Raw genomic sequence first — 26,444 nt, 5'->3', positions numbered from 1 at the left:
TCCACAACCATGATTTTATGTTGATTTAGGTGGGGGTTTGAACATCGTAGTTCCCTCGTTAATATGTCACTTATCTTCCTTAATATATTTATAAATAAAAATAATGTTTATTTATTGAGAAAGACAAATTAATAGCTCACGCATTAAGACAGCCTCCTAAAATATTAAGCCCTAGAGAACTGCATTGTCTGCAAAGTATAAAATACAGCTCTGCAAATATCTTATATTTTTTTGTATTTTTTACCTTTTCAAAACCATTTGGACGACACAATTAACAAAAAATACTTATATCATAAGTATTTGTATATATTAGAAAAATATTTTATTTATAAAAGTTTATATCAATAGTATAAGAAAATAATTATTATGTCGCTCACTGAGAATTTATCAAAAAATGTACTGGTAGGTTAGGTTGATAAAAACAACAAAATTGCAAGTAATTTAAAGCGTTTTGTATATAATCGGAATATGTGTAGGCCCGTAATTAGGGTGTGACTCATTAAATTTAAAGGAGCAAATCATAATATTAAGACGCGATAACTACAAATAATGTCAATATACAGTTTATAAATTATTTTTTATAATATTGTTAGTTTTTCATCATAAGTATTGATATTATTAACAACAATAATCACAAAAATGAAAAGATTAATTAAATTTTTCTATATGGTATACAATAATTGCTAACTTTTATTTAAATACGATTATCAAATTGTATTCTTCTCGGCTAAGCGGTGTATGAAGTGCGATAATTATTTATTATAAGTTTTATGAACATTTTTTAAAGACTTTTTTTCATCAATTTTTTTTTAAAGAGTGACTGAAGAAATTTGGAGCCCAAAATTCATTTCACCAGACCAAACTAAAGTCATTAATGCGGCTCTGTGTTTCTGTAAAAATATATTTTAATTACTTGAAGTAATAATCCGTAATGGTTGGATCTAATTAATTTAGAATTAACTACGATTTAATGTTGCACAAATAATTATAAAAGACTGTATTATTATAATAAATATAATATTCAAAAAAATAACTACATAGAACATTTTCCGATGAAATATTTCTTAAAAAAGATACACAGTATCATAGTGTGATTTCTTTAAACATTTGTAAACACGCTATTCTATATTCAATTATTTTTCAGGAATGTTCTGTCTTAAAAATTTGTAACTGCAAAAAAAATAAGCGTAGTTACTTTGTTGAATTACTTGAAAAAAAAACTATAATATCTATTAAGGTATATTTATAAAATGGCTTATTATTAAATAATAATATACTACTTGTCTCAAATATTTTAAAAATTTTTTGATAAAAATCAATGTCAATATATTTACAATTCAAATGATGCTAACTTCATCAAATCTAAAATTGTTGTTATAAACAAAAAAAGTTTTGCGAGTGAATTTTATTTTTTCTTTTAATGATTAAAATTAAAGAATTCTACTACCTATAATACTTACAGCACAATATGACCAATAGTGTAATCGTATGTGAGCATAATCAATTTGTGAAATTTGAGAGCTTTTGAATGAGAGAAATGATATTTCAAAATTATACATCATTTTATTAATACTTATTAAGTAAATCATTAAAATTTTTAATTGAGTCTAATTAAGTTAGTTTTAAACCTAAAAACACCCATTGGATAAACATAGTTACATAATAAAAATTAGTTAGTTCAATTATAATTGATCAAAAGAATTTCATTAATATAAAAAACAATTATTTTTTATATAACTAGTTATAATTCAGTTTTTTAACAGAAAAACTAGAAATAGTAACTACTCTGTAGTGTTGATGGTAATTTTTTTTTAACTTTTAACTTATTTAAAATACTGCATAAAGATTCCCTCGTGTCATTTGAATTTTCACGGCAACTATGGCAATTATTATATTATGCCTAAGCAACAAAATTATATTTAATGTAAAAGAAATTATACTACTAACTTTGAACTTTGTACGTGTTTATATAATTAGAACCTTCATATTTTCATAGATGTTCTTTAAATTAATGTCGTGTTTCACGTATAATTTATTATTTATGCAAAATATTGGTAAATATTAATACACTAAAACATAAATGAAACACACATATTTATATTAATAACAATTTATTTGTTAAATGTATTTTTTATTTCACGTATACTTAAATTGATGTTATTAATATTGAACATCATAAATATTTTTATTTTAATAATTACTTTAGTCACAATTAAGATTATTATAATAAGCGAGTGTACTAATTGTATTTATTGAGCCTGTTCTTTATTCACGGGTAACTGTATCATCTAAATTATAGAATAAATTCACTAGTGGTAGTATAACTATAGTGAATATTGTTGTTACTATTATTGATAATCGTAATCTTCCTCTAATGGATACGACAGTGAAAGTGAACGGCTAGGCGCATGCGTGTTAATAATAATGATGAAAAAAATCTTGGATGCGTTATATAGTGAGCACCACCTATGTATTATTATGGTTATAATCCATAAAAAAAGGTGGAGGCGGTGATGGCGAAAAGAACACTCGTTGGGAGGAAAAGCGGTATTCCCCCACCGTTACGGTATTATATATTTTTCTCTCACGTCACAGGCAAAATAGGAGACTAGATTGTGGTCAAGAGACTTGAACGTCGGCTGCACAGTTGGCAAGTAGTTCTTCATTACACAAGCCCACACGCAATAGCGATGACGGGAAAAGCTGCTGTAGTCATTGCACTATTGTGCCTATTCCAGGATTTACAAAATTGTAAGTATCATCATTATTTATTAAGGGTTGTAGATAAAATAAAATACAATATTATATTTGAATTAATAAAAAAAGATATTATTTAAACCAATCTTAAAATTATTTATCTATCAAATATTTAGTCGACATGATAAAATATTGCATATTTATTGGTATAAATCGATTAAAGATGTTGAATGTTATGGGTTTTTTAAACGTTTTTTTTTTTTAAATTATATATTTTTAACTTTACAAAACTATAAAAATTTACTATTATTTCAAATAACACTAAAGTAAATATTAAAAAAATATTATACACTAGCTATTATTAGAACATTTAACACTTTAGTTTTTTATTACACTTCCCTTTTAATTGAAAAATACGATATTACTTTTTGTTACGCATTGTTGTATGGAAACCTCAGGCGAGGCCAATCACATGAGAATAAATACAAAAGAAAGCAACCTATGAAAACCACAAGTGTTGTAATAGTCTGCTAAATAAAATCAGTTTATGTGCAATAAACCAATTTTATTTAAAAACAGCATAGTATAACAACATATATATAATTATAAGAAATAAATTTATTGAATTCGTGTAAAAGATAGTTCATAATACACATGCATTACGCAAAATCTGCAAAACAAGGAAAGATTTAGTGTGATATACTAAATTTTAGTAAATTAATATTTCAATAGAGAAAACAAAATTTGTTTGTGATTTCGAATATTTAATGATCATATATGATTTTAAAGACATATTTTGATTTTGAAATATCACTTAAGTAATCATAAATCATGTATTTATATACTTTTTTTTTTTTTGACGCTGATATTTACATTTTATCAGCTTAGTTGATAAGCCTTATAAGAGTTTAACTAAGAACATTAAATGTTTTATAATTATTGAAGTCTACATCGAATTACTTTTAAAATTACAAAATCAATTAAACTCATAACAAAGCTCTCTACGTAAATGTTGTAATTTTTAGTCAAATGTGATAACCGCTCACATCCTTTATGGTTCACGCGAATGGATGTTTCTTTTATCATCATAATAATATTTAAGCACTATGATGATTTCTCTTAAACTGATTAAATGTCGTATATCTACCACGATTTTCAATGTACCTTTTACTCGTTTTAGGTCTGCTATTTCCGAGCAATGGCCTCAGCAGAAGTACGTGACTTGGCCAATTGCCTGACTTGACGTTAGAGTTTATATTAGTTGTATAAAAAAAAATCGTAGAATTCTAACGCGGCCCTTAGAATATGGTTTACGCGTTAAAAACACATACATGATTTATATTCGGACGTGTACTGCGTATTCTTTCCTTTTTTTAATACTTTTTAAAATTTATATTAGTTAAATGACTGTTATCAACTAACAGTGTCAATTAGTTCTCAAGTTTATCAGTCTCTAAACTTATTACAGTGATCGCCATAGTCAAAAAACTTCATAGAGTTATATATATTTATGTTCATAGGTACAATCTGGGGGTGTAGAGGGTAATTAACTCCTCCTATTTCTGTCACTTAAAATTTATATAGAAGTATTTTTAAGGAGGGGAGAGATTAAGTTAGATCCCCAAACATGTTGATCAAATTGCGTCTATGGTTATGTTTATATTACATTTGTTTATAGGTAATGGCTTCATCGCTCCGAGAGAAAAACGTCAAGCTGCAGAAGCTGATGAACCGTCTGTAGACGAATTATGCAAAAACCGTCCAGCTGACGAATATTTCCGTCTGACTACTGAAGGAGATTGCAGAGACGTCGTCAGGTATAAGAGAGATCAATTCTTATATAACTTATCGTAGTTTTTATGTAAATCGTCTTCTACTTAATTGTTTTTGATAACACATAGGTGAGTTCACTGATAGTTCATGGTTGGTTTTCAGATTAAAACCTCATATCTCATTGTTACAATATGTTAAAATAAAAGTAAAAGTAAAAAGTAAAAACCGCCCGACCTGTTTGCTTTCACTTTTTACGCGGCCAACTCCTATATTCTTATATTTAGTTAACACAACATACACTAATGACAGTCGGAGTAGGTATCAAACTTTAATGGCAATATTACGCCCTAGTTTTTACTCTCAATTTTTTTGTACCGAATTTGCCAGAATTCTATTCTAATAGTTATACTACCACTTAAACCTTAATTGCATTGTTACGACCAATGGCAATTTTATCGTAATTGTATACCTTTCGCCCATAAATATTCATATATATTGTATATTTTATGGTTGATTGATGCCCCTAAAATAGGTGTGACCAAGCTGGCGAGAACGGTATTGTCCGTCTCGCAGGCGTCCGATGTCCTCAAGGATTAGGTTTTGACATTGAACGTCAGACTTGCGATTGGAAAACTCGTGTGAAAAATTGTGACAAACTAGATAGTAAGTATAACGAAGGGTTATGTTAAGCCTGTGGGTGCGGTTGTGTGCAATATTATTTTAAATGTTTATCCGGATGTCATCTAATACAAGCGTTTACTTTTATTAATATTATACGATTTCCCATCGCCTGAAATTCATCCAACATCGCCACTAATTAAACAAATTACTATACCTAAACATGCATACATACAAAATGTGCTAGTTTCCGTGTATCTGTAACTAACAAGGCTTAACATAAAATAAACATGTTGTCATTAAATACATCAAATATAGGGTACATCAACTATTAATTAAATATTACAGTGGTGTTTACTTACATGAATCTTGTTGCATCTATTTTTATTTTTGCTAAAATTAATCAATATTTCAGCATATCATCGTTTGTTATTACAATAATAATAAAGTGAAAAATTAAAGTGACCATTTTTAACATTAAAACACTGCATGAACGCATTTTGTCCCTCAGGTGTACTAAAGCCGGTATTATACAAATCACTTGCCCGTATGGTTTGGCGTTCGACATAGATAAGCAGACGTGTGATTGGAAGGGTAAAGTCACCAACTGTAACCGTTTGGACAGTAAGTGGCAATATTTCGATGGATTAGAGGTGAAGGACTAGAGAGTGTGATGTGATTTTGTAAATTTTATAGTGTTGTACATCAAGTAGAATGTAAAATAACTAAGAGTAGTTTGACAAAACCTGTGCACCAAACACAGGTAGGCTTCAGTTAGAACCTTCTAATGTAACACTTATAATATGCCGGCGTCAATGAGTGTGTATTGATAATTTAAAATATACACGAATTACTTCTTTACTAACACAAACACTGTTGACAGTGTATTGCTATATTACGATTATTAACTGCACTACTAATAATTAATTATTAAGTTAAAACAAATTTTAGCTATTAAAAGCCACTGAATATTAAACATAACACTAATATAATAGCGAATTCATTACTAAAAAATTATTTATACTGTTATACTGAGTATAAAGCTATACATTGATAACTGCCGATTGTGAGATTTTAAAAAAATATACAGAAAACAATAAATTATCAAAAAATCTACCTCTTATATGTTATACAAAGTGTCCCACGTTGTTCTGAAAAATCCACAAGTTTTCTTGTGGAAAATTAGAACATCGTGGGATACTATAAAGTATTTTATTTATGATCATTGCATTTATAACTTCATTATAAAAGCTGAAGTTTTTAATAATTTTTTATGCTTTTTGTGAATGCAAAACTTATTATATGTATGCTTGACTAATTTTCCCTAAAAAAATTATACAACGGCTTTTGTGAATTAGATGCTTTTAATAATTAGTGGTTAAATAGAGATATCTTGTTTATTCTGCATACATAGCACATTTCACACTTTTTTTCCACTGCTTCCAGCAGGTAAGAAACCTTTAGTTATCGAACACTACTTTCTTATCTGCGAAAATAAAAAAATAACTTAACACATCGCTGTTTGCATAGTATAACTATTAACATTAATTTATTGGGTTGCTGTATGAAAACGCTTCAATTTTTTTTTTCAATAGAATCACAAACGATCTTTGCATTTTTTAATAAATTAATTGTATTTTTATCATCATAATATTTATGGAACAATGTCATTAAATTACATTAAAATTTTTAAATAATTTAGCACTAAAATTTTATTAAAATTAATAATAAAAATGTTTATAAAGCGGAATTTTTTAAATTAATTATGTGTGCTTTATACACACAGACTATTTAATTCATATTATATACTATGCAATAGTAAAAATGTATATTTAATGACTTTTCCATAAATAAGGTTACATTGTCAAATCTTTAAAAGAAATACTTAATCTCTATAACTTTTTAGAACCCAGAAAGGCTTTACCAAATTTGAAGACAGATGAACCTGTATGTCCAAAAGATCAACTTCAATGTGGAAATGGTGAATGTATTAACAAAGATCTGTTCTGTAATGATAGACCCGACTGTAAAGATGAGTCTGATGAAAACGCTTGCAGTAAGTATTCGAGTTCATTATTTCTATTTTTTTTGAACATTTAATAACCTTTGAATATGTTAGTATATAATTATTATACTTTATAAGTATAGGAGGAAAAACTTTTCGCAATGACTGTAAAAATAAAAAGTAAAGTACAGTAGGAATCCAGTAAAGTGGATACGACAGTTTATAGATTAGTATTGCTTGATAACTAACTTTTAGCATTTTATGCCAATTGTTTTTTTTTTCAAAACATTTCCCTTTATTTACAAAGATAAAAGGAAATTTTTGATATATCTTCGAAGAAAGTCTATGCAATAGGAACGGAGTAATCGTGTTTAGTGAAACAAAAAAAACTCAACAGAGTAAAATCAATAGCTTTTTAGTTATGTGTCGAAAATAAAAGTTACGACATTTAACCATTTGTAACTACTGAAAATCGGTTAAAATTTGACAATTTTTAAATATTGTAGAAAACCTTTAAAAATTCTTGAAATAATAATCGTACAAATTTAAAATTTTTGTTTATTAGGTGTGGAAACTGATCCTAATCGTGCACCAGACTGCGACCCTATCCAGTGCGTTTTACCCGATTGCTTCTGTTCAGCTGATGGAACCCGAATTCCAGGAGGATTGGAACCCACACAGGTAAATTTATTTATTAAAGTTACGCTAATAAAATATAATCTCAATAAATATCTTAAATATATGATAAACAACAACTTGATTCTTCAAAAGTACTTATTGTTTCGTATTAAAAATCGCAGGTACCCCAATTGATCACCATCACTTTTAACGGTGCTGTCAACGTTGATAATATGGATCTTTACGATGAATTGTTTTCCGGTACACGTATGAACCCCAATGGTTGTCAAATCAAAGGTACATTCTTTGTGTCACACAAATACACCAACTATGCCTTTGTCCAAGAGTTACACCGCAAGGGCCATGAAATCGCTGTATTTTCGTTAACGCATAAGGACGATCCTAAATATTGGACAGGAGGTTCTTACGATGACTGGTTAGCCGAGATGGCTGGTGCTAGGCTTATTACTGAAAGATTTGCCAACATATCTGACGGTTCAATTGTTGGTGTCCGTGCACCTTACTTGAGAATTGGAGGAAACAAACAGTTTCAGATGATGGAACATCAATTCTTTGTGTACGACGCTTCCATCACCGCGTCATTAGGTCGAGTACCAATTTGGCCATATACTCTATTCTTCAGAATGCCACACAAGTGTAACGGTAACGCTCAAAACTGCCCTAGTAGGAGCCATCCCGTATGGGAAATGGTTATGAACGAATTAGATAGACGAGATGACCCCACCTTTGACGAATCTCTACCCGGTAAGTTATAGATAAGTCAATACACAAATGCCATGCTATAAATAGTAATGATTACGTTTAACATTATTATAAAGTAACACTTTATTTTACTTTATTTAGGTTGTCACATGGTCGACTCGTGTTCGAATATCCAAACCGGTGATCAGTTCGGTCGTATGCTGAGACATAATTTCAACAGGCATTTCAACACTAACCGTGCACCTTTAGGATTACATTTCCATGCTTCGTGGTTGAAAAGCAAAAAGGAATTCAAAGACGAATTAATTAAATTTATTGAAGAAATGTTGAAGAGAAATGACGTATACTTTGTCAATATGTTACAGGTATATTATATATGAAGCACTAATGCAATAAAGAAACCAGGGGCGATTTTATAGTGGGGCATTGTCAAACTTCCTAAATTATATTTAAGACATTCATGGTCGGTACTTTTAAAATATATTGTGAACTCTTTTTACTCTTTAAAGTAATTTAGTCGATAAATTCAATTTTACCACCAACAGTTGGCAAAATTCACTCCACACCTTCCTAAAAAATAATTAGTAGGATCCTATTGAAGGGAATATATCAACATTTTTACAGACCCTTGTTTACATTCATTAAGTACATTGTTCTGTAATTATGTAATATTTTTTACATAGTAAAATAGATTAAATGCATAGTTGGAAATATTATTTTTACAGTAACTGTCATTTGCTCTTCTAATATCTATGATTATCATTATTAAGATAAAATCAAGTAACTTATTTTTGAAGGTTAATTATTAACTACTTAATAGGTAATTCAATGGATGCAGTCTCCGACTGAATTGGAAGGAATGCGAGACTTCGCTGATTGGAAAGACGAGAACAGCAAGTGTGATGTTAAAGGACAACCATTCTGTTCTCTACCTAATCCATGTCCATTAACCACCAGAGAATTACCAGGGGAAACCATTCGATTATTCACATGCATGGAATGTCCAAATTACTATCCATGGATTTTGGACCCAACTGGTGATGGATTTTCAACGAGAAGAAAAAGAAACATTCACCTGAATTTCAAAAACAAAAATTAATTTGTCTAGTCACAATTAAAAGAAATTAAATGAGAAAATTTAAAGAACAACACATAAATTGTGATTTTTGTGTTATTTTCTGTTGGGTACTTATATTATGTTAAATTAAAAACATAATTTCAATTTTTTATAACAAATAAGTACAAATAGGTTGTATTATAATACTTAAATTATTTTATAATCCTTTTTTTTTTTTTTGTACATTTTTCCATTATAAAATTTTACCTTTTGGTTAATTAAATTAGACTTAATGGTTATTGTCAGGAAAATATATCAACAAAAAATAAATTGAGAGTAAATATTTAAGCTATCATTTTAAATCTCATATAGTTATTTTATAACTATATGTATATATATATATGTGTAGTCCCTATTGATTGTATATCTGTAAACAATATTTTTCCTAATTGAATTACTAGATTTAATATTGTAATTGATAGTTTATTTATCTATATTACAGTTAATTTGTATTGTTTAATAAAAATTTAAGTTTTTACTTTATTTTAATTATTACATAAAATATTGGTAGGTAATTTAAATACCTGATTTAAAAAAAATAGAATAAAATACTTCAGTGACTAATTGGGGTTACTAACACATTTTAGAATTTAACTTAATAAAAAAAGTGTAACTTTGAAATTCAAAGTTACAAAATTGTTACAAATTACACTAAAAGTAATAATGGCATAAGTCCAAAAGCAGCAAGGTAAGAATCATAATTTGTCAACATACAATTTAAAAATTTATAAAATATATGGCAATATTTATAATGAAATTTGAATACTATTAAAATAAAGCCACAAAAAAAAAAAAATCTTTTTCTGGTTTAAATGTTAGACTATGTGTTATTTTAGGATGCCTGAATTCAAATCCAAGGTACAAAACACCCCAATTAATTTTTAATTTTGTTTCATGATTACATTACTTTGGCAGATGACAAACATTAATTTTTTAACTCAGTTTAACATATTAATATTAAAAAATATATTTAGCCCTAATATTTTATAAGTTACAAGTAATCATAGGAATGCTATTTAAAATTACAAGATTAATTTAATTGCAACTTTTAGATATAAATGAACTATTATAGAATGAAATAGCAAAAGGAATTCATATTTTATAAAAAAATGTATTTGTATTAATCATTATTTCATTAAAAAGAATCATTACACAGCAAATTAAAAATAAAAATGAATTGCATAATTAAACACACTCAAAATTAAGAATTTATAGCTTAAGTAAAGAGTTGGCTAATAAATAATAAATTATAAAATCTTATACAAATTTTTTTTAGCCAAATTGTGTTTACAGTAAAAAGTTTAAAATTTCATTGATTCATTGTTAGATTATAATTAACAAAAATTATTTACACTCATTTAAATTCAAAATAAATCAACATGTAAATTGTTTGTATCATTAATAAAAATATATAATGTCTAGTAGGATTTAAAAAGAAACAATATGTTTCATGTAGTAACTTAAAAAAAATAGGCATAATATTCAGTTTGATCCTTAGTGTTATAAGACTACTTTACATCACCAATTGTAAGGTTATCATATTTCTCATCATAATTTTCTTCATTTAAACATTCCTAAACAAATAAATATACATGTATTTTGATATATTGATTAAACAAAAAATATTTAATCTATGTCGAATAAAAGAGTATTGTTATTTTACCTGCAAAGTTTTTACGATATCTGTTGTTTTTTCAAGTAATTCCTTGCAAGATTTATTTTCTTCTTCCAATGCCAGTACCCATGATTTTAATTTTCTGTTTTCTTCTAATGTATCCTCTAATGCTTTTCTGCGGCGTTCAGCAATAACTTCCCAATATTTTTCACTAGGACCCACTAAAATTGTTAAATTAATATATGAAAACATATGATATAAGTAAATTAAATAATATTTACCAGTCGAGATAAGATCATCAATTATCAGTTTTTTGTACAAATTTGGGTTCACTTTTGCTACAGAAGAGTTTTTTTCCTTAATTTTTTTTTCATTTGAGTTTTCATTTTCTGATTTTTTAAGAAATTTTGCTTTTTTAACATCTTTAGTTCTAAAATAAATATATATTAATTACTAAATTCTTAGAATTCAGAAATAATGTTTTCTTACATTTTTTCTTGAGACCTTCCAGACCCTACAAGATTTTCTTTATTTTTTGCAGAATCTGCTCCAAGTTGTAATGTTTGAAGACATTTTCGAGGAGCTTTTTTGACATCAGAAGTCTAGAAAATGTATTTAATTTTTAAGATTGACAATTTTTCGTGTTAAATTTATGTACAATATACAGTGTAATTTATCAAGTATAATACTCTCCATTTTTTCATTTAATTATTATCTTTTATAAAAGAGTATAAATAAAAAATTTAATTAATTTTTATAAACCATTATAAATATCAAATTTGCTATAAGAAAAAATTATACCTAAGAGTAGATTTTAGGAGTAATTTTCAAAAGTTAAATGTGAACCTATTATTATATTTTACAAATAAAGAGTAGTCTAACTATGTATATAATAATATGTCAATAACCAGTTTTGTATTATTGTATTATTACTCAAATATTAGCTTTTAAAGATTTAAAAAAGATGACAAGTGAGATAGTGTTTAGCTATGCTTAATTTTTACCATCATAAACATATAAGAATTCTTCTACATTGCACATCCTTCTCACTTATATTTAAAATTTATAATCATATTCTTCTTTCCATCCACATTAAAAATGTCATTTTACATTTTACGTTACAAACTTCAGAAATACTGAAAGTTATTAACGACAAGTCATTTTTTTAATTAGATCATTATCTATAAACTAATCTAATCAATAAAAAGTATGTTGAAATTTAAAAAAAATAAAGTTGAAACCCTAATAAGGTATAAGATACTAACATAAAAAATACTTTGTTTAATAAATTAATAAAAAAAAGTTACCTAAAAAATTAAAAAAAAAATTCTCATAATTTTTTTTTTTTTTTTGACTAATTATAGGTGATTTATGATAAGTAAAACACCCTATATACACAAGAATTTTTTAACGACTTTTAAATATATAAAAACTTTTAAATTAAAAAAAATGATTACTTTACATTTTTAAATATTTAATAGCATAAAACTGAATTTCAGTTTTTCACTTAATTACTTTTAGCACATTAGTGAATTATATTTTAATTATTTATATTAGAATTCAGGAATATCATTGTTGATGACAGTTTAGTATAAAATAACATCCAATTACACCCACAAAAACTTAATTGCCTATAAACCACAAGATTTAGATGTAATCCACTTATGATATCTGTTAATAGTTATGCCACAATAATTGGTAGAGGTTATAACTTTTAAGGAGGAGAAATAATAAGAGAAAATATATCATTCTATAAAATTATAGGTTAATAGAGTCTGATAGCTCATTACCATTAGCACACATTTCAGGAAATAAAAGGTTATAATTAAAACTCCTATATAGTTTTGCTAATTTTATAATTACTTCTATGCAACTGATTCAATTATGGTCATAAACAAAAATTTTAGCAAACTCAAGATACAAATTTAATACGTACATATGACTTGCTATATTTTAAAATAATGTACATATGTTAAATATGCTATATTTTTTAATTATTATGTAAGTCATTATAATTCATATATTTATAGTGCACAAAATACTTTAAAATTATAATTTTTTTAAAAGGCTTGATTTTGGAGGGGTCGATCTACTTATTGCACTCAATATAATCACTACTGATTATATAAGCATCCTATTATTATCTATAATTTCAATTACCTGATACAACAAAAAAAAAAAAAACAGAAAACATGGAATACATAATTGTTAAGAATTATTTATTGATTGAAACATTTTAATTAATATATGAAATGTATGATTTAAATTTGTAAAAAAATATAAATACTTTACCTTGTTTGGCAAACCAATAGAAGCATTTTCCGAAACAGTTTTCATCGTCAGTCTTTTAATTCTGTTCATAAAAAAAAAATAGCTATGGTAATTGCTAACTTTGATACTAGTTAATATTGGTTCAAAGTCAAAAATATTCCATTTAAATTTTGTCTTCAGCTTTATTTATCAACGATTTAGTAAAATCTAAACAACGTAAAAACCAAAAATTTGATATTAATTTAAAATAGTTACAACTCAAAGTTATTAATACCAATAGCCAAGTATCACAATACGATTATATCAATTATGATAAAGCAACCTTACAGTAAATATTGCATTTACTTACATATAATTAATTTTTTATCGCTAAATAAATAAATTTGTATAACATTTAGTGGATAAAACCAAAAAAAATAATTTATCAAAAACACGTAGTCAATTACGACGAATAAAAAATTTGGAAAACCGTTGTGACATTATTCAAAGAGCCAGCTGTACGATTTTTATAATGCATGATATACATTTTTCAATGGTGCAAGATATGTACAGTATGACCAGCTTCTAAAACAAAAATATTCAGTACAGTAAGTTACTATACTTTAAGAAATGTTTATTAAATTTGAATTAATATTGTCACATATTTTCAACAGGTTACCTTTTAAAGATCACAAAACTTTAAAATATTTTTGCAGTGTTAATAAGATCTATTAATAAATTTTTAATTAAGAAAATTTTAGAATATATGTTTTTGTGTCAATTGATATGTATAGTTTTGGTCTAATTAAAAATTGTAATATTTTGATGAATTGAGAATTAAGGGTCATATAAAGGAATATGAGTAAGCACATCACTACAGTGTTAAATTACTCCTTCTTACCTAAAAAATATCTTTTTCGTCGTATTATAAAAATCATGCGCTATGATTTAAAAAATTGTTATTTCTAATTCCTGTTATCTAGTAGTTGAAAGTGGAAAATAATCTCTCCTAAAAAAAATTTGATGAATATTCATTAACAACTGTAGTTACTATACAGGGACTAAAAGATATTAGATCACATAAATTGAATTAAACATAATTATATACAATTGTGAGCATCCTAAAAATATATATTCTAATTGCGCCTATGTGTAGATTTAATACTAAATATTTAAAACTACTCAAAACACATCGTCTTTAATTGTTTTAATTAATAAAAACATAACTATTTCTAATCAAAATCATCTCAAGACTTTTATACAAGTATATTTATGTATAAGTATTTTAAAATTAAATTATCTTAAATTCAAATAATTCTTTAATTAAAATTTGTTTTATAAAATCTGACCAACTCTATAGTTTCAATTTCGAATATACTTGAAGAGTAAACAATTTAACTGTGTATTCTCATGACTACGCTAAGAAATTAAAAAAAAATTATTTATTTAAAACAATATTAAATATTGTTTTTAAGAAATTTCAGAATTTTTACATATTTTTTTTATTAAATTGTAAAGTAATTATATTGTTTTTTTAATGGTCAGTCAATAAAAAAAAATTCTTTGTAAGTTAAATAATTATAACTGTATGTTATAGAACTAAATCTAAAAAAAAGTTAAGCTTTTCTTATACTATTTTGTACCAAAATAAAAGCTTGAAGAGTAAATAATAATCTTATCATATCAGTTTCTAATTATACACAACTTTTTTATTTGATTAAACAAACTCAATAGACAACAAAGACAATATTAATAAATAAAAATCATAGGTAGTTTATCTCGACTGTTAGCTGCAAGTCGATATTATATATTAATTTAAAGTTTTTAAATCTAAATAGCAAATTACAAAAGATGACAATGTTTTTTAGTTATCGTCTAATTACTTGAAAAGATAACTACTATAACTGTATTATTTATTTATTAATAATATAGCTGAAAGATTGTCTGGACTATGTCATGATTATGTTAGCAGCTATTTTTCGTGATGCGAATGATTACAAAAATAAACAGAAATATACGAATGAAATATTATATTGTGCAAGCTAATTCTATCATAAAACAGCTGATGACTATTTTTAAATATCGTTTAGTGTGCTCCTGCTATTTTAATTTTTAAACCGAAATTTTGTAGCTAAATTATCTAACAATGAACCTTACAATTTCTAAAATACAGGTAAATAGTTTAATTGTAAACCGAATGTATATTCGTAAATTATGAAATATTTTTTGTTTATTACTGATAAATTACAATTTTTTTACAGAGGGATTCTTTTAATGATAGCTATTTAAATCCTCATAAAGAAGTTTTTTGAAACATTTTTTTTGTATTCTGTTAGTTCCATATAAAAAAATGTATCTGTTATAAAATAATTTTTAGGTCCATCCCTTATATCTTATAGGGGTGTAAGTTTTATATTTTAATGGCAACACACAAATTAAACTAGCTTTTAAAATAGAAAATTATCTAATTATTAGTTATTTAGTTATTAGTCATTTCTCGACAGCATTTCTCTTACTACTTAGGTACAAAAATGTGAATATCTTCTGAAGCATTAATCACAAAGTTGTTATCGACTAATCATTTGTTTAATTAGATAAATTCTATTTTGTAAGCTTGTTTTATACCTATATTGCTATTAAAAAAAATAAAATTAACACCTCTATAAGATATGAGGGATGGATCTAAAAAAATTATTTTATAACAGATAAATGATATAACAGATATATATGTAACTAATAAAATACAAAAAAAAATATATTTAAAAAAACTTATTATATTAATAGGAATTGAGTGGCTAGCGTCAAAAGAATCACTTAGTATATTTTCAAATGTGTGTTAAATATAACACCTCAAATTTAAGTATATATTTTGACGTACAATTCATACACTTAGCCTTATTTTGATCTATCTTATCAAATTTAAATGATAGTAATAAAATAATATTTTGTTTTCCATAGACTTTTTATAAGTGTTCATATTTTATTATCATAAAACCGTTATCGTTTATCAATCAACACAGGCGGTTATTTTTTAATCATGTATTGGTAGGAATTTTAATTGCCTGAGTTTTTATTTATTTAGAATTGATTATTGTTAATTTTACTTGGTTTAGTAACTTCTATTAATGAAAATTTAGATATTTTTGTAGTTTTTTATAAACATAATGAAAACAGCAACATTTTCTAAAGGAGATGTAGGAACCGAAAAAGTAAAATACAGATTTAATTTTTTGTTTGTTAAGTAATAAAATTTTGTTTTAGGGATCTGAAAAAGGTATGAGGAAGTTTTTACAAAATTTGCAACCCTCTAGTGGTGGCAAAGAAAATTTAGTTGGTGCTGGTAGGATACCACAAGAATCAATGTAATATAAGTTAAATATTTACATTATATAATTTTGTAACAAAACATGCATTTTTATGTATTAATTAGGATTGACTCCAAATCTGCAGTTAAATCAGAACACGTTTTTACTGATGTTGATGTAAAGGTTAAAGATAAGAAAGATAAACATTCTATTTCAAAAGTAAATCCATCCCTATATAAAAAATTGATTATTGAAGATCTTACTTCAACGGGTAAGTATTTTATTTAAAAAAAAGTTTGTTTGAAGATGGTGTTCTACTATATTAAGTTAAAAATTATTCTAATATTTTATTTAGCTGGTCCTAGTGAAAAATATTGGGAAGTAATTGCTGAAAGACGTAGAAAAGCACTAGAAGAAGTTTTAGAAGAAAATAAAAAACTTCAGGATTTAGTTGCTGCTCTTGAAGAAGAAAATACTTCCTGTAAAAAATTACTTGAAAGTAGTACTGAACTTATTAATACATTAAAGGTAAATTATTATTTTTTTAATGTAACAAATTATTTGTCTGATAAACATTTTTTTCTCATACTCATAAGTATACAATTACTAAAATAATAAAACAAAAAACTAAAGCTTTTAAAAATTAAATTTTTGAGTTTTTAATCAGTTAGTTTTTATGCAGTTATCTTTTAAAAATTTATTTACACAGGAAATGATTAATGAAAACTTTTTGGAAAATAATGATGAGTCAAATAGTTGCCATGAAGATAGCATTTTAAATTCATCAGATGGTTCTTCTACTGAAATACATGTTAACAAGAAAATGAAAACAATAGATTCAGAAAGTGAATCACAATAATTTATTGTAATTAATATTTTAAGAGCTAAGACGTTATTATTACTTTATGCTTTTCCTCGTGTTATTTTTACTTGTAGTACTATAAATTTCTTATAGTCAGGATGGGTTTATTTTGGTTCCTAAACATTAGCTAATTGTATGATGTGTGTCAATGTTTTATTTTAATTTAATTAATGTTTTCTTATGTACATAATGTTTTTGTTTATGCAGTTTGTGTTTAAAATATAAACAGTTAAATATTTTTATATAAGTGCATAAATTAATATTGTAAATTCAAATAAAAGTATGAGGGTTATCAATTGTTTGTTTTTAAAAATTAACGTGTACCATAACTAAAAATTTAACATGTGCCAATTTAATAGAAATTTAGTATTACAAAAACTTAATATTATATAGAAGTTTTGTTCAGTGCAATAAGTTAAATTTTACATTATATAAGATAATTTTTCTTTTTTTTTAAATTAATATTCTCTTAGTTTATTAAGTCATGGGTATAAAGTAAATAAAACATCACAAAATAAATTTGGCTTCATAATTTCTACTATAATCTTCTTTTTGATTTTTCAAAGGCTATTAAGATCCATCATAACACATACCTACTCCTATATATATCCTGTGATACTGTTTCACCAAGTTGAATTCCAATTTCCAATGAATTATTTTCGAATTTGTCTATCCACCTGTTTTGGTTTACCTATTGGAATGTTTCCATTTTATTATTACTTTCATCAGATTATTAGATCATCATACCAGCCTATGTTCATCATTTTTTTCATATTTTATTTTAATAGGAATTCACAGTAGAAATTAGATTTTTAAATTTCGTTAAAAAATATTAATAATGAATGTCAATATTGTTAAATTCAGTAAAATTTTCTCTATAACATATTCAATTATAATTGTTATTTAAGAGAAGGTTAAAAAATATTAACATTACTTTTTTCGTGTTATAAAAATTATTTACAAATAATAGTTAAAAATTTAACAAAAAATAACCAAAATTGTTTTAACCCTTATTATTACATATCAGAAGACAATTAACTAAATGCTATGCTTCCAGTTTTTCCAAGTTATATTTAATATGTACTAAAAATTGGATCAAATATACTTTGTCTTATCACTATCCAATTTTTTTTTTTTAATGTTTCATTACTTCACATTTTTTTAGTCAATAGACATGAAAAATTTGTGTGTATTAATGTTAGAATTTATTTTTAAAATAAAATATTGATTAAGAGTACCTATAAATATTTTATTCATTACTAAATTTTATTTCAGATCTTATTATATAAATTAAATTTTAAAAAATTAACAAGTGATTAATCTTAAATTATAAAAATTATAATCTACAGTAAACAAATTAAATAATTATTAATACACAAGACTACACGAGAATAATGATTTAAAATTCTTCAATGTCTTCACTTTCATCATTGTTCCATCCTATACTTCGGGACACTGCATTTTTCCATTCATTGTACTTATTTAATTGTTCTAAAATTTAAATGATAGTTATAATTTATTATATATTTAGTTTAATTTAAATTAATATAATTTCAACCTTGTTTGGATATTGATGACAAAAAAGTATCAGATATTGATTTTATACTCTGTATTTTCCATAATCCAATTGCTATTCCAGCTGCCAAAGCTGCACCCATAGCAGTGGTTTCAACCATTTTTGGACGTACTAGTTATAAATAATGAACATTCAATAAATTTATATGAAAATATTCAACATTAGCTATAATGTTATAAGCTAAATTACTGTTAAAATAATTAGAATTTTAAATCAGTAAGGTATTAAGTATTTCATAACTAACCAACTGGTATTCCACATAAGTTGGCCAAAATTTGTAAAAACCCATTACTAATTGTCATACCCCCATCAACTTTTAAAGTAGTAATTAGATGTCCAGCATCCCACTGCATTGATTCCAATACATCTTTGGTTTGGAAACCAACACCTTCAAGAGTTGCTCTTGCTAAATGGGCATCTGTACTATCAAGAGTTAGTCCAACTATTGTTCTACAAATGATTTTGAATAAAATGTAATAAATTATTAAGCATATTATTATGATCTATAAGTTGTAAAGTTTTATAATTATGATTATTAAACATAATTATTATTCTTACCCCCGTGCATCACTCTTCCAATATGGAGCATATAATCCAGAGAATGCAGGAACAAAGTGTACACCATTAGTATCAGGTATACTATTTATTAATGTTGATAAATGATCATAATTAGATATAATTCCTAAATTATCCTTCAACCATTTTACAGCAGCACCAGCTACAGCAACAGAACCTTCTAGTGCATACACTGCATCAACATTCTTTCCTAGTTTGTAAGCAACTGTAGTCAGAAGACCATGTTTGGAAATAACTGCCTATATTCAATTTTTTATTTAACATTTTTTTTCAAAATAAATTTTAAAATCAAATAAATAAATTTAAATAACCTTATGACCAGTGTTGTATAATAAAAAACACCCTGTACCAAATGTACTCTTTGCTTCTCCAGCTTCAAAACACATTTGACCTATAAGTGCAGCCTGTTGATCTCCTACACACTATTTATATGCAATTGAATAAAATTGATTAATGATAATCAATAAAAAAATTAATTTACTCCAGATATTGGTTTTCCAAAAAGAGGTCCATCAAACATGTAACCATAAACTTCAGAACAACTTCTTATTTCTGGTAATAACACTCCATTAGGTATACTAAAGTATCTGTAAAAAGAAAACTAAATAGCATTTTGAATAATTAAAATTTAGGCTTTAAAATAATATAGAAAATTAGGAATGAAGAAAATATTACTTAACTGTGAATTACTTCTATTTTTAACATTCTTTAAATAAATAGTCTTAATAGCAAGAGTATCAATTGAGGGACATAGAGCAGGAAGTTTTTTATTGTCATTTTTTAGTCTCATGAAAATGATGTATTTTGCTGGCTTTAACAATAAAAAAAGAATGATGTCCACACAAAAAATCCAACTTTGAAAAAAGGCCAAGTTTTAATGCCCTTTCAAAAGAAGTATATCTATCAAAGTAGTGATATCTACATTTTGATTAAATTTGCTCTTTCTTTAGTTCATACTCTTAAATCCTACTTTTGTGAGCAAAATTCCTCCTTTAACCGTATTATTTTTTCCTAAATACTAACTCAGTACTCATTTAAATATTATACGGGAGATGGGAAGAAGAAAATTTATAATAAAAGAGAAAAGGTCTAATGAAATTTGTTCGAAAATTTTGTCAAAATCTATTTTATGTTTCAAACAAAAAATGAACAAGTATTAAGCTATATACATAATTGAATAATATCGCTCATGACAATAAGATCTAAGTTTACAAATTATAGATTTTTTCTCAAAAAATGTTTTAAATTTCATGTGACTCTAAAGAAAGGGATTTTTTGGAAGGGAGATATTGGAACTTGATCCTTCTTCCCAGTTAGGTTTTCATTGGGATTACTTTAACCAATTTGAACATTGTTACTTCCAGATAAAAATATTTCTACCCTTACAACCTCTCTTTTCTGCTCAAGATTATATTGTGACAATCATTAAATTTTAGGTATTTTACATTATATCTTTGCCAAATATTATTTAAAAAGCTTTAATTTAAAATTTTAATTTGTTTATACATAATACTTTCAAATAATAATACAATTTGTGATCAAATACATAATTATCAAATTAGTTGATAGTTTAAAAAATTTTCATTCCTATACATATTTGAAGTTAATATATCTGAAAAACTATTAATTTAAAATTATTCTAAAATAATAGTAGTATAATCAATATATTATAAATTGATAAAGATGATAAAACTCCATATATATATTTATAAAAATTTATACATTAATAAATAATAATATAAATAAAAATTTTCTTTTAAAAATTTCGTCTTGTGATATAATTTTATACATAAATAAACACAACATTTTTTATAATGAGTACATACAACAAAAAATTGTGTTCCTTTCTAGTTTTTAACACACTCATAAATATAACCATGTTCATATATGCTTCTATTTATACTAAGACATAGAATGTTAGTACTTAGTGCAGTTATTTGTTTTCAATATTTAATCAAATAAAAACTAACAATGATATGTATGAAATAATTATTCAAATGATTATATTACATACTCGATTAAATTTTCATCCCAATTCAATGAATGGATATTCATAAGCATTGTTCGAGAAGCATTAGTAACATCAGTTATATGAACACCAGAATTCACACCTCCAGTAAGACTCTGAAAAAAATATTTAATTTAGTATAAAAATTATGGAACTTAAAGAATATATCTAAATATTTGATAATACTGAATAACCTTAGAAATTAAATACTTGCTTTGGTTTGTAAAAATTATTGTAGATATATAAAAAATTAAATTAAATACTAAATCATGACATAATAAAATGGTTACGAGAGTTTGTAATTTTAATAAATACATTTTAAATACAAAATTACTTTTAAATAGAACAAAACATAATATTACATATGAGACAGCAGCATTAATTCAATAATTAATATTTTACTTTTTATTTTGTTGTAAAATTATCATCAAATATTTAATAATTTTAATTTTAGAATATAACTTCAATAATTAAATATTACTAAATTTTATTTATTTAATGGGAAATAAAGGAAAGACTTCACATGAAGTAGAATAAAAGAGCATTACTGCACTCATTTTTGTTCTATTAAAAATTATTATTACCCAAATTATCCATGTATCCATAGTTCCAAACATACAGCGTTTTTCTTTTACAGCGCTCATTACTTCTGGCACATTTTCTATTAACCAAATTAATTTAAAAACGCTGAAGTACGGATTCATTGTTAATCCACTTTTAGACTGTAAATACCTGTGACAGATATTAAATAATAATGTCATAATTTGTAGAAAAATGAATAGGTATTCATGCTGTATATACCCAACCCTACAAATATATAGGGTCTACAGTAAGTAAGGAAACAGGTTTCTATTGTTCTCATTGTTTGTAACAATTGACCTGTTTTTTTACTTACAAAACACATATATTCTGTATAATTATTTCAATATGGCCAAAAAAGTATTATTTAAATTAATCAAATGAAAAACTAAACAAAAATAAAATTCTTAAACCTTAATTACTATTTATTACAAATGCTTATTTTTTGAGGCATGATGTGGCACTGGGGATTATTCACTATCTGAGTATCAATGTTCTGCTACACTGTTTGCTGTTGATTCCCAGATGAGTGAACATACAGGAACTTGAACAGTGACATACACCTTGCCTCATAATGGTTTCCTCAGATACAATAAGTGGCTGGGTTAGAATTAAGGCTATGGTGATGATAATGACATGCATATTTTTTAAATGATTTCTTATAAAAAATTTTTTTTGATAAACAATTTTTGTGCAGTTAAATAAATTTCTTTGCATGGTTAAAACTTGGAAAATATAAAAGTAATTTATGATACATTATAAAATAATACATTCATACCCAAAAAGTGTCAGATAAAAATTAATATTTTTTAAAATATATAAAAATTATACTAGATAATATGAAGAATTAATAAGAAAAACATCAGTTGATAATTTAGAATAAATTACCTAAATATCGACAAAAAAAAAAAAAAGGTAAAGAGTACATTATAAATTTGAACAACTTACTGCTTTTTTTCATTAATAGTAGTAAAATGTGGAATATCTTTACTTAAAAATCTATCTACTATCCCTTCTGTTCTAACATCCATCCAGACTGTTAAAAAAATACAATTAATACTTTAATATGTAATTTAAAATATTTCAAATAGGCATACTAATAGCATTATATAATGGTTTTCCAGTTATTTTGTCCCATACTAATGTAGTTTCTCTTTGGTTTGTTATTCCAATTGTAGCAACACATTCAGGAGATATATTCATAGATTTTAATTTATCACAAGTCACACTAATAGTTTCTTTTATTTTGTTCAAAATATCAATAGGATCTTGTTCTACCCACCCTTCGTTCAGACAAATGTTTGTCGTGTTTATTTGATGGCTTGCTATAGGTAAATGAGTTTTTGAAGAAAATACCTAAAGAGTCATTTTTTAATTAAATTTTAAAATTTATTTAGATAATAATTAAATTTGATATTATAAATAAATATGTTTATATAATCTATATATGAGTCAAATACTTAAATTTTCAGTATATAATAATTTCTTTAATTCATTTAATGTTGGATGACTAAAAAATGAAGTAAAAATATTTAGTTTTAAATAGGTGGTTTAATAGCTCACAAAATTAATTTTAAGAATTACATATATATTTTAACATATTATATCATAGGCACAAATTAGATGAATTGAAAGGGCTACAGCCCTATCAATGTTAAAATTAACCCCTCCAATATTTCTGAATAACTTTAAATAATGTTATTTATTTTTTATTTAAGGTGATATTACAAAGCCCTTCCCACTTTTTTTTTTAAATTTTGTCTGTGGCCTGTCTATTAGTTCTATAAAAATTTTTTTGCTATACATATTTAATAAAATAATTTATATTTATATTTTACCTTGAATACATTTTTATCTCTTTTATCTTCCTCGCCATTATCCCAACTACTTTTCCTAATTCTAAATTTTCTCCTATTTACACTATATTGTAGGAGAATAATATGCACCATGGTACCTCTTCTTGTATTTCTCTAGTAATTTCTTCCATCACTAAGGAAAATGAGCAAGGACTTAAAGCAAACTTTGTTTCAATATCTTCTATTACTTCACCCACACTTTTAACCCTGGTACAAATCCCATCATACATATTCTCTATTATATTAATGAACCTATTTGGGACTCCTTTTCTCATTAAAACCTTTCTCTTTGCTCTATCATACGCTTTCTCCAAATCTATAAATTTCATACCCAGCCTTTTCTTCTATTTCCTATAATTTTCTATTAATTGTCTCACACAAAAAATTGGCTCCATCATTGACTTTCCAGGCAAAAAATCAAACTGGTTCATTGTTACTGATATTTTTCTTCTTATTCTTTTGTCAATTGCTTTTTTCCAAATCTTCATAATATGACTCATAAGCTTTATGACTCTATAATGTCCACACTCCTGTAGGTTTCATTAGCCTCTAAATATTGTCATCACATTACTATTTTTCCATTCTTTTGAAATTTTACCTTCTAATAGGATTTTATTAAATAAATACTTCAACCACCTTATGCCAACACTGCGTAATATTTTACATACTTCTATTGGCATTTCTTCTGGCTTTATTTTTTATCATTGATGCCACAGCTTCCCATACCTATTTTTCACAAATTTAATCTACCAATCCATTTTTCCACAAGATATACTCTAAAATCTCTTGGATACTCCTCATTCAGTAATTTTTCAAAATACTCTTTCAATTTTTTTTTGAACATTGTCATCGTTCACTAATAGCCTATCATCACTTTTTATATACCTTACATTCTGTTAATCTTTAGTAATAATAACTGCTCTTACTATTGCAAATCTCAAGACTTTTTTTTCAACTTCCTTTGTTCCTAACCTATCATAGAATTCATCATACCTCTTAAACTTCACCTTACTTACCGCACATTTGGCTTCTATGCACAAGTATTTATACTCCACCCAATCTTCTCTCCTTTTGCTCTTCTGCCATATTTTAAACTACTTTTTCTTACTGTCTATGATTTTTTAAACATCTTTTTCCCACAATCAAGTTTCTGTGTTTCCTGGCATTCTATTCCTACTTTCACCAACCATCTCCTTTGCAGTATTCTTTACACAACTAGCAAATCTAAATTAATATATTTAAATACTCTTTTACAAAAATGAAATTTAATGATATCTATAATAACACAGAAAATAAAGTTAATCATTTTAATTAAAAAAATTGTTGTTGAAATGTTTTTAATAATACAAGAGCGTATGATGTTATAGGCAATTATGTTTGATATATAAAAAATATTTTCTTTAAGTTTATTATAACTTTTTTATTTTTAATCAATTCTTTTGTTTAATTTTTAAAATTTTTTAAGTGACTATGATATGTCAAACATATAAATTACAAAAGACTGGTATAGTTCATCAAAATATAATTATACATACCATAAACCGTGTACTACTAGTGCCTTCATCAATGGAACCAATTAATTTTTCATTTGTAGTAGACATTTTACAACTGTTGATTAAAAGTTTTAAAAGTAAAATAATAAAATCTAGTATATTTAAACAAAAATTTATAAACTTTTAGTTAAAAAATAAAGGAAACTATGTGAACACATAGATTATTTAGTTAGAAATATTAATTAAAAACTTAGAACATTGAATACCAATAGATAACTAAGGATATACTAAATACGTAAAACAATATTTATAGGTTGCAACATTAAATATTTGTTATCTATTAGTTTTCACATTAATATTTAATCGTAATTGACTCTATGACTTATGTATACTAATGCTTATTATTATTTCTTATAACAGATAAAACAATTAATTCATAAATTCTTAATATTCTGGTTGAATTAAAGGGAACATTGACAAAATGTATTTTCAAATTATTCGGTAAATTGATAGTGCATGGCATCTAATACTTTGAAAAAGGAAAGGAATGGGCATATTTTTTAAGGAAACTCACAAATGCCTACATTTCTCTAGTTAATATTTTTCAAAATCTTAGCACCAATCATAAATAGAAATGTTTTTTTATAGTAAAGCAAGTAGGGTTAAATAAATTCACATTTAAAAGATTTACATATTTTGCGCGCAAAATATGAGATATAATAAAAATAGTAATATTAACAATAAATTTATTAAAAATATACATAAATACTATC

The 26,444-nt window shown here is 25.3% G+C and overlaps 4 protein-coding genes across 13 annotated transcripts; 2 read left to right on the top strand and 2 right to left on the bottom strand.

The window, feature by feature from the left end:
• Positions 1-2,591: 2,591 nt before the first annotated feature.
• LOC126899029 (chitin deacetylase 1) lies at positions 2,592-10,029 on the top strand. 2 transcript variants are annotated; one of them, XM_050673526.1, is made up of 8 exons: positions 2,592-2,751; positions 4,376-4,514; positions 5,003-5,133; positions 6,995-7,144; positions 7,659-7,774; positions 7,894-8,476; positions 8,576-8,799; positions 9,255-10,029. In XM_050673526.1, the coding sequence occupies exons 1-8, from the start codon at positions 2,691-2,693 to the stop codon at positions 9,531-9,533; spliced, it is 1,683 nt and encodes a 560-aa protein (XP_050529483.1). In that variant the 5' UTR covers positions 2,592-2,690; the 3' UTR covers positions 9,534-10,029. The 2 variants fall into 2 exon arrangements, with proteins under 2 accessions (XP_050529483.1, XP_050529484.1); XM_050673527.1 differs by lacking the exon at positions 5,003-5,133 and adding an exon at positions 5,600-5,712 and having other exon boundaries at positions 2,596-2,751.
• A 613-nt stretch (positions 10,030-10,642) lies between these two features.
• LOC126899038 (geminin-like) lies at positions 10,643-13,930 on the bottom strand. The gene is made up of 6 exons (XM_050673547.1): positions 13,787-13,930; positions 13,459-13,644; positions 11,656-11,768; positions 11,448-11,596; positions 11,215-11,387; positions 10,643-11,125 (listed from the first exon to the last, which is right to left on the bottom strand). Exons 2-6 carry the CDS (start codon positions 13,525-13,527, stop codon positions 11,060-11,062), a joined length of 570 nt encoding a protein of 189 aa, XP_050529504.1. The 5' UTR covers positions 13,528-13,644; positions 13,787-13,930; the 3' UTR covers positions 10,643-11,059.
• Positions 13,881-18,384, top strand: LOC126899037 (geminin-like). Of its 4 annotated transcripts, none has more exons than XM_050673546.1 (5): positions 13,881-14,024; positions 16,678-16,778; positions 16,847-16,992; positions 17,077-17,249; positions 17,431-18,383. In XM_050673546.1, exons 2-5 carry the CDS (start codon positions 16,693-16,695, stop codon positions 17,578-17,580), a joined length of 555 nt encoding a protein of 184 aa, XP_050529503.1. In that variant the 5' UTR covers positions 13,881-14,024; positions 16,678-16,692; the 3' UTR covers positions 17,581-18,383. The 4 variants fall into 4 exon arrangements, with proteins under 4 accessions (XP_050529503.1, XP_050529502.1, XP_050529501.1 ...); XM_050673545.1 differs by lacking the exon at positions 13,881-14,024 and adding an exon at positions 15,435-15,589; XM_050673544.1 differs by lacking the exon at positions 13,881-14,024 and adding an exon at positions 16,438-16,610 and having other exon boundaries at positions 17,431-18,384.
• A 427-nt stretch (positions 18,385-18,811) lies between these two features.
• Positions 18,812-26,425, bottom strand: LOC126899031 (glycerol kinase). Of its 6 annotated transcripts, none has more exons than XM_050673531.1 (13): positions 26,246-26,425; positions 25,714-25,786; positions 23,787-23,832; positions 23,420-23,678; positions 23,271-23,358; positions 22,328-22,475; positions 21,750-21,859; positions 20,217-20,322; positions 20,047-20,157; positions 19,718-19,974; positions 19,404-19,609; positions 19,142-19,270; positions 18,812-19,074 (listed from the first exon to the last, which is right to left on the bottom strand). In XM_050673531.1, exons 2-13 carry the CDS (start codon positions 25,740-25,742, stop codon positions 18,983-18,985), a joined length of 1,581 nt encoding a protein of 526 aa, XP_050529488.1. In that variant the 5' UTR covers positions 25,743-25,786; positions 26,246-26,425; the 3' UTR covers positions 18,812-18,982. The 6 variants fall into 6 exon arrangements, with proteins under 6 accessions (XP_050529488.1, XP_050529487.1, XP_050529486.1 ...); XM_050673530.1 differs by having other exon boundaries at positions 26,256-26,425; XM_050673529.1 differs by lacking the exon at positions 23,787-23,832 and adding an exon at positions 24,161-24,311 and having other exon boundaries at positions 25,714-26,425.
• Between the last annotated feature and the right edge of the window lie 19 nt (positions 26,426-26,444).

Source organism: Daktulosphaira vitifoliae, unplaced genomic scaffold, assembly GCF_025091365.1.
Source record: "Daktulosphaira vitifoliae isolate Bord-2020 unplaced genomic scaffold, ASM2509136v1 Scaffold_2, whole genome shotgun sequence".
NCBI classification, from domain to species: domain Eukaryota; kingdom Metazoa; phylum Arthropoda; class Insecta; order Hemiptera; family Phylloxeridae; genus Daktulosphaira; species Daktulosphaira vitifoliae.
This window is presented reverse-complemented; position numbering and strand designations above follow the sequence as displayed.

Bases quoted from the DNA above. Each gene is read 5' to 3' on its own strand.
- LOC126899029 (XM_050673526.1), top strand. From the start codon at position 2,691: ATGACGGGAAAAGCTGCTGTAGTCATTGCACTATTGTGCCTATTCCAG. The intron at 2,752-4,375 runs GTAAGTATCATC...ATTTGTTTATAG, and splicing joins ATTCCAGGATTTACAAAATT to GTAATGGCTTCATCGCTCCG. The intron at 4,515-5,002 runs GTATAAGAGAGA...CCCCTAAAATAG, and splicing joins GATTGCAGAGACGTCGTCAG to GTGTGACCAAGCTGGCGAGA.
- LOC126899038 (XM_050673547.1), bottom strand. From the start codon at position 13,527: ATGAACAGAATTAAAAGACTGACGATGAAAACTGTTTCGGAAAATGCT. The intron at 11,597-11,655 runs GTAAGAAAACAT...TATTTATTTTAG, and splicing joins GGAAGGTCTCAAGAAAAAAT to AACTAAAGATGTTAAAAAAG. The intron at 11,388-11,447 runs GTAAATATTATT...TAACAATTTTAG, and splicing joins TGATGATCTTATCTCGACTG to TGGGTCCTAGTGAAAAATAT.
- LOC126899037 (XM_050673542.1), top strand. From the start codon at position 16,581: ATGAAAACAGCAACATTTTCTAAAGGAGATGTAGGAACCGAAAAA. The intron at 16,626-16,677 runs GTAAAATACAGA...ATTTTGTTTTAG, and splicing joins GAGATGTAGGAACCGAAAAA to GGATCTGAAAAAGGTATGAG. The intron at 16,993-17,076 runs GTAAGTATTTTA...TATTTTATTTAG, and splicing joins TGAAGATCTTACTTCAACGG to CTGGTCCTAGTGAAAAATAT.
- LOC126899031 (XM_050673529.1), bottom strand. From the start codon at position 24,271: ATGGTGCATATTATTCTCCTACAATATAGTGTAAATAGGAGAAAATTT. The intron at 20,158-20,216 runs GTAAATTAATTT...GCATATAAATAG, and splicing joins TTGGAAAACCAATATCTGGA to TGTGTAGGAGATCAACAGGC. The intron at 19,610-19,717 runs GTAAGAATAATA...AATCATTTGTAG, and splicing joins TGGAAGAGTGATGCACGGGG to AACAATAGTTGGACTAACTC.